Source organism: Hakea prostrata, chromosome 11 (genome assembly GCF_041222555.1).
Source record: "Hakea prostrata isolate BN-2017 chromosome 11, UWA_Hpros_2, whole genome shotgun sequence".
NCBI classification, from domain to species: domain Eukaryota; kingdom Viridiplantae; phylum Streptophyta; class Magnoliopsida; order Proteales; family Proteaceae; genus Hakea; species Hakea prostrata.
The window spans coordinates 22,104,382-22,111,778 of NC_142610.1; the positions used below are offsets into that span (position 1 = coordinate 22,104,382).

General features: G+C 39.0%; 2 protein-coding genes across 2 annotated transcripts; both read left to right on the top strand.

Annotated features, from left to right (window-relative positions):
* Nucleotides 1-1,348: 1,348 nt before the first annotated feature.
* Nucleotides 1,349-3,230, top strand: LOC149000894 (uncharacterized). Its single transcript, XM_089139232.1, has 5 exons — nucleotides 1,349-1,644; nucleotides 1,727-1,943; nucleotides 2,307-2,668; nucleotides 2,755-2,879; nucleotides 3,051-3,230. The coding sequence occupies exons 1-4, from the start codon at nucleotides 1,349-1,351 to the stop codon at nucleotides 2,873-2,875; spliced, it is 996 nt and encodes a 331-aa protein (XP_088995358.1). The 3' UTR covers nucleotides 2,876-2,879; nucleotides 3,051-3,230.
* Nucleotides 3,231-4,897: 1,667 nt separating this feature from the next.
* On the top strand, nucleotides 4,898-5,690 carry LOC149000895 (uncharacterized). Its single transcript, XM_089140933.1, has one exon. The coding sequence runs from the start codon at nucleotides 4,951-4,953 to the stop codon at nucleotides 5,464-5,466; it is 516 nt and encodes a 171-aa protein (XP_088997059.1). The 5' UTR covers nucleotides 4,898-4,950; the 3' UTR covers nucleotides 5,467-5,690.
* The last annotated feature ends 1,707 nt before the right edge of the window (nucleotides 5,691-7,397 follow it).

Sequence of the window (7,397 nt, forward strand, 5' to 3'; positions counted from 1 at the left end):
CCCCGCCCGACAAGGGCCACCGTGAGATGAGATTGAGGATTCTCCGTCTCCATTCAAGAGGCCCCCTACTATATCCATTGTGAGCCCTTCAGAGCCGAGACCGAGGAGACAACTAAGGTTTCCCACCGCAACGAACTTAACAATAACAAAGCCCCAACTCATCATCAAGTGTCATTTTCATAGAACCGAGTTGGTTAACAATACTTTGACCCATTAAGTGTCCGCCAAACTCCTCCTTGTATTTGAGATTTACAAGTCTCCCGATAAGGAATGCCTTGTTGCAAGCAGATTTCTCTCATACAAACCCTAGCGCCAAGTGAATGCGCCGAACTTTCAAAGGGAAACGTGATGATAAACAAATCATCTAACCATGGCGATGAAGCCAACGGCTCGATCTAGGACTCCATTCCCCACATCCGCTCGGTTTGACGATGCACCTCTATGGGAGCATACAAGCTTTGCAAATAGCAAATCTCCATCTTGATCCAACACCATGCTCCCTCAAGCCGACATCCGCCACGCCCCTCCATGACATCTACGAACAACACGCAACCAGGCTCGATACCACTTGTTGGGAAAAAGACCGATAGACGGCTCACTATTTCCTCCCGTGTAAAAGATCGACAGAGAAAAACAATACAAAAATGTATTCGTGAATAGTGCCCGAGTGAATAGTGTGTGAATAGTGTCGGTGTGGGGCCCACGGAATAGTACTTGTATGGGACCCACGTGAAATATAACGAAGGAAATAATCACAAAGGAAGCACAACACAACAAATACGTGGCGGCGCCACATCCACGGCGTAATGAGACCTTCACTATGAGAAAGTTGAAATACAACCTGACAAAGGCTTGGATACAACCAACCCAACCCCGACCAAAACCGAACCCCGACACCCCCTCAACTCACACCTCAACTCTAGAGGAGTTTCCCACACTTGGCTTGCCCACGGCAGCCCCACGGCCACCTCTGCTCACACTCCGCCAAGCAAACCCCCCACCCCATAAGCGAGAGGAGGAGAAAGGATGAACGTGCCATCTCCCTTGACAATATGTCAAAGGACACCGTCCATATAATGGTGCCCTTTGTCATAAATAGGTGAATCGGTGGAGATAAGAGAAGAGAAGGAGAGTCTCTCAAAGCAAATAAGTGGCTGAGAGAGAAGAAAACTTTCTCTCTACAAAGGTGTTTGCAACTTTGTGAGCCCTCCATTAATGAGGAGGGGCGCCCCCGGGGGGGGTTCTTTCCTCTGAACTGATTTCCTCCCCCAACCCCCTCCCCCAAAGCCAGTGGCCTTTCTGCCACTGATGCTAAGAAAGGAAACTTTCTCATAGCTCATTATTTTATATGGACACACTATGTGAACACCCATGTTTCACTGTTACAGCATCAGTTGCTTCAGGGCAAAAGTTCAGTGTTGGTGTAATATCTCCATATAATGCTCAAGTTTTTGCAATTAAAGAGAAACTTGGTGGCACATATGATACAGTAAAGGACTTCTCTGCCAGTGTTCGGAGCGTTGATGGGTTTCAAGGTGGAGAGGAGGATGTAATAATAGTTTCTACTGTCAGGTCTAATGGTAAAGGATCGGTGGGTTTCCTTGAAAAACATCAACGTACAAATGTAGCTTTGACAAGGGCAAGGTACAATAACATAGGATATATCTTGGTTAATAATGTTTTACTCTTTCAATCTTCCAAAGAATCATGGCAACTATCATTGCAGGTACTGCCTTTGGGTATTGGGGAATGGTCCAACTTTAAATGACAGTGGTTCAATTTGGGGGAAACTAGTCCTTGATGCAAAGGACCGTGGGTGTTTCTTTGATGCTGATCAGGACAAGAGCTTGAGAGAAGCAATAATTGATGGTCTGGTTGAGCTAGGAGAATTTGACAAGTTATTCAGACCAGATTCCCTGCTGTTTGATGGATCCAGTTGGAAGGTATGTTGCTTGAAGAAGCCTTTTAATGGTGTAAACATGCAGTCTTGTTTAAGTTGTGTGTTGGTTCCAAACCTTAATAAATATCCTCTACCATTGTTAATTTCTTTTGATCAATTTGTTAACTTTTTCAAACTCAGATGACCTGTTTTCACAATACAAAATGAACATCCTGTGGCTAAGAAAAATATTTTCACAACCTGAGTTTCAAGAGATTTTAATATTATGTAGTTGAATTTTTTTGTGCTATTAAGTTAAATTTCTCTTGTTATACATTAAAAGTGGTCTTCCGTTTCTTTAGTAATAACTTATGTCCCTAGTTTCTCCAGTTAGGTAACAAGTTGCATCCAATTTAATGTTCACCAGGTTCTCTTTGTCCATGATTTCTCTACTAAAATAAGAAGAACCGATACTCAGAAAGAAGTGATTGCTCTACTTATGAAGCTTGCAAATGGATGGCGTCATCCCAAGAAGCAGGAAGATCTATACTTAATGAACAGTAGTATTTCATCTGAGCTGCTACAAGTATACAATGTTGATGGGTCATCATTCAAACTTGTGTGGACTGTTGATATTCTCACTGAAAATCACAAGCACACCCAAGTCATTAAAGTTTGGGATATTTTACCATTGGAAGAGATATCAGAAGTGGCAAAGCGACTGGATTTTTTCTTTGGGAAGTACAAAGCAAATGATATTAACCGTTGCAAGTTCAAATGTTCTGAAGGGTAATTACATGATCAAATTGTTCCTCACAGCCTTTGAATGTTATATCTGGTTCAACAATCTAATGTTTTCTACTTTGGATCACTAGGGATATAGAAGTTCCAATGAGTTGGGAAATCTCAAGTGCTACGACTTCAGAGGAAGAGTCTTTATCAAGTATCTTCACTTCACTTCATCTGGGAAGGAATCAAATGCATCATCACCAGTAAATGGGTGAGTTACTTTACTTTCATGACTTACAGAGAAGTAGACTAAGGTCACTATGATTTGTTCTGAATTGAAATATGCCCTCAAGTACTAGTTCTTCAAAAGACAACTATTATTGTAAGGTTACTGCAATGATCTACTACAAATAACTAAACACTCTTAAACAATGGAATTCAGTGATGCAGATTAACCAACTGTTCTTCTGAAATTACAAGGATGAAGCAAAGGAGAAGTACAGGGAATGTGTTATCTTATTTGCAGTTCATATGGACCATTGATGTTCATTTTGTATTGTGAAAATGAATTTATATTGGGGATAAATTCCTATAAAGTGTAATGAAATTATTATGTTGGTGTTCTCTGCAACTTGATTACGTTAGAATCAGCCAAAAGACCGGAATGTTATTTCCGAGGATAAAGTGAAAATTCTGAAATGTCAGCCAAGTACTTGCAAAATCTTGAAATTACATGTACCCAATAAGGGTGTGGGTAAAAAAACCGTACCATTAAAGCTTATTCATAATTTTTCTAAACTAAAATGGAGAATGACCACATTACCCTTCAAAGTGGTAATATACCTATAGGGATTTTTTATTTGGTAGGGTGCAAAGTGGTCATTTCAAGGGAACTGCAATTGGGTCTAGGGCCACGCACCACCCTATCCCTTTACTTATTTATTTATTTTTATGGACTCTTTTGTTAAAACATTTAGCATAAATTATCTTTTTTTACAAGAAATTTCCTTTGACATCCCAACCTAGAGGCCTTTAAAACGGTGATGGCACATCTTATCTTTGAAAAACACATAGCGTTACTTCCAGACTTCCAGTAGAATGATTGATGGCACAATTGCAAAGACCACTATTAATAGCCTTCGACATTTTTCTTTTCCTCTACGTTTATAGGATTTTTAGATAATTTCATATAATTCAAAGGGTGGTTTTGAAATTTTAAAAATAAATTAACAATGGTTTAATGGCAGCACTCAATAACCGAAAGACCAATTTATGGGTGTTTATATTTTTTAAATATAAAATTGGGTGTCAATGCTTGAAAGCCTCTATTTTGAAATGTCAATGCACTTTATGTAAAAATTAGTAAATTATCTTTACAAAATTGTTTTTAGCAATGATCAATACATCTTAATGAAGAGGTTGCCAATGATGGGTTAGTAAAGCGGTTAAAAACTCTACCTCCCATGGAGAGGTCTTGGGTTTGCACCCATTCGGCAGCATTAATTTGAGGATGTAATCGTGGTGCGCGCAAGCTGACCCGGATGAACCTCATAAAAAAAATGTAAAAAAGAAAAAGTTAAATTTGGCAAAAAAAAAATGAAGAGGTTAATATTTCAACTCTTTCTGGTGATATATGTAATATTTTTCACCCTTTAATATAAAAAGTTGCTAGTTCAAAATAAAATTAATATTAAAAGAGATAAACCTGTGATGCGTGCAAAAATTGATCAACTCTTGAATTCATATAAAACAATGTTCAAATGTGGGCCGACTCAATGGTCGGAAAACCACCTCCTAAGGCTAACTGAGTAATTGAATCATCACAAAGCTTTGAATAGTTGCAGAGCTTGATTGAAAATAATAATGGAGGAAAACGATTATACTTTTAATTTATGTCACATTTTTAGTTTATATTGAATTCACCTCTTATTCTTTAGATTCATTCATAGTTTTTCTTCATTCCCATTTGAATCGTAGGGTTTTTCTCCCCTTTCATCTGAGTCAGTTATAGTTTCTATGAAAGGCACGATCTCCTTCAAACGTGATACTACTAGATTCAGCTCTCGAACACGTCCCAAATGGGAGTCATTGAACCAACTGCTGTTAGGCCCAGTTGGCTGTTATCTTACACTTATCATTTATCAACCCGTAACCTCGTCACTAAACAATTTTGGGATCTGATTCAATGATTCGGTACCGATTCAGGAACAACCCGAGGATGGCACGGTTTGAATCGGTATCCTATAACTCTCAGTTCTCATTGCGACCCAAATTGGGATTTAAAGAGGGCTCAACTTAGGAATTGGAAATCATAGCAAAAGGGTCGAAGAATCGAAGTGAAAATGCCTCCGAAATCCGAAACCCTATCGAGATCTGCTTCTGCAGATCAAGCAGATTCAATGGATCCTCTGTTCCATCTCCTCAAGGTCCTCCCTTTCAGCTTCCTTCGTGTTCCTCGAATGCGTCTGAAGTTGCCGTCGATCTCTCTCCCCTCTGCCATGACTGTATATGCTCTCGTTCTGTTGACCTACTTCATGGTTGTTTCGGGCATCATTTACGACGTAATCGTTGAACCACCAGGTATCGGCAGCACCCAGGATAGTTATACCGGCGCTTATAAACCTGTTGTGTTTCTTCAAGGTCGTGTTAATGGTCAATACATCATTGAAGGTCTTTCTTCGGGTTTCATGTTCGTTCTTGGTGGTATCGGCATTGTTCTCTTGGATCTTGCTCTCGATCGTAATCGTGCTAAGATCGTCAAAGTCTCCTTTGCTTCTGCTGGGATCTCATCGATTATTATTGCTTACATCATGAGTATGCTCTTTATTCGAATCAAGATCCCAGCCTATTTAAGATAAGGCAAGTTGTATTCAGTGAACATTTTTGTTATTTCAGGGATTCTGTGTTGAATCATGAACTTCTTCATCCCTGCCCCCCTTTGCTTTCTTAGGACATTATCCGATTAATATCTTATTTGCCAATGAAAACAGAGATCTTATATAAGTGTGGAGGTGAAATTATGGTTCCACTGGTTGTTGTTGTAGTCTTGATTTGTGGTAATTAAGAAGCAGGGTTTTGCCAATGTGATAGCCGATTCACAGAACTTCTTGCAAATCATTTGCCTTCTGATTTGATTTTCTGACTAACTAGCTTGACACCACTCACTAACCACGTTTATCTTGTTGTTTTCTATATTGACTTTCAAAGGTCTTTAGTTACTTTCAGTAATTGTGTGATGAATACAATTGTGCGTGATTTGAGCTTACTTCGCCCTTTGATATTTTTTCAGATGATTTCTAACAAATTTTAGTGGTTTAGAGGTTAAACTGACTGCGAAGGGTGGCCATGGGATAGAATAGTTTTTGTTTCTGGTAGTTAGGGAGCTTATCATATCGGGTAGCAGATGAGTAGAACTTTAGGGAAACCAGTTGCTAATTTGAACATGAACCATTCTCCTGATAGTTTAAAGCTTGATTTAGTTGGGTATGAGTTGGCAAATCTTAGCGTCTGCCTGGGTAGAACTAATTTCCAATGAAAGGGAAAATTTGTGTTCCAGAGTAATTTTCTGACAGAATTGGACACCACTAACAGACCATACTTTTTATTCTTGCAACCAAAAGGAAATACAAATGAGAAGTTTCTGGTTCTTCATATGAGTTATATGCATATTTGGCTGTGAGACATGTGTTTTCACTTAAGTTGTGGGGAATATAGCTTTATCATGTTCGACTGTTTTGCCCCCTTTATCTAATGGACATCTAATTTATGAGTTTAAGGTTAAGTGAACATGCCATCCTATGAGAGATTGTAGTTGCAATGGTTCTTCTTGGCTTATCAGTGGTATCATGCAGTGGGACACTGCAAATTTATTTAGTATAGCAGTGGAATCCCAATGCTGAGTTCTTGTAATATGAAGGTTATGGAAGTGCAGGTTGCCCCTGAATCAGGAAAAAAGATGCAGGAGTTGGTTCACTGGTTGTTGAATGATGCTAGATATTCTGAGCTGACTTTTAGAACTCTAGTGGGGATCCTGGTGGATGAGAGTGTAGCAAAACATTTCTATCAATTTTTATGAAGTCCTTGATCTGAATAGAACTGAGGGTCATAGAAGATTGTGGAACTCTTCAGTACCTTATGTAGCATGATTAGTATATGGTTGTCAGCCCATGATAAACCATATATAACTGATAAAGAGAACTGTCTTGCAAGGTCTGGGGGTCAGGTGAGAATTCTCTGTGGTTGTATGATTTGAGTTGCCAAAGATACCAACCTTGAGTACTTAATTTTGGATCGACTCTGACAGATTTTGTATTATGCTTCTTCGGAGTTTGTTCTTGTTTTCTAGTTTTTTCTTTATCTTATAGACCTATCATACAAACTGCTTTGTTTTGGATTTTTTACCCGTACTGTCCCCTTGTTCCACGAAAGATTATTTAAAAATCAATTTTCTGGTTTCTGAGTTTCAAGATTGTTATGGTGCTCGATGTATACAAAATTATATTCTATCAAAAAAATCAGGCTTAACGGAACAACTGTTCGTTAGGTTTTTTAGTTTTGGTAGTGTTTATTTCTTGATTCTGGACTGTAGTGTGGTGTGCTTCTAGAACTCTAGACTCCACCATTCCTTCTTCAAGTGTCTTCTCAGTTATAATGATTTAAAGTTGAGTTTTTATAGCATGATGGGTACAGAATTTAGGTAATGCTAGCAGAGGGAAGGGGAGAAGAAAGGTCAGGAGAACGACAGCAGAACGGGGCTGTTGGGTGCGTAAAAACTGGACCACTAAAGTGA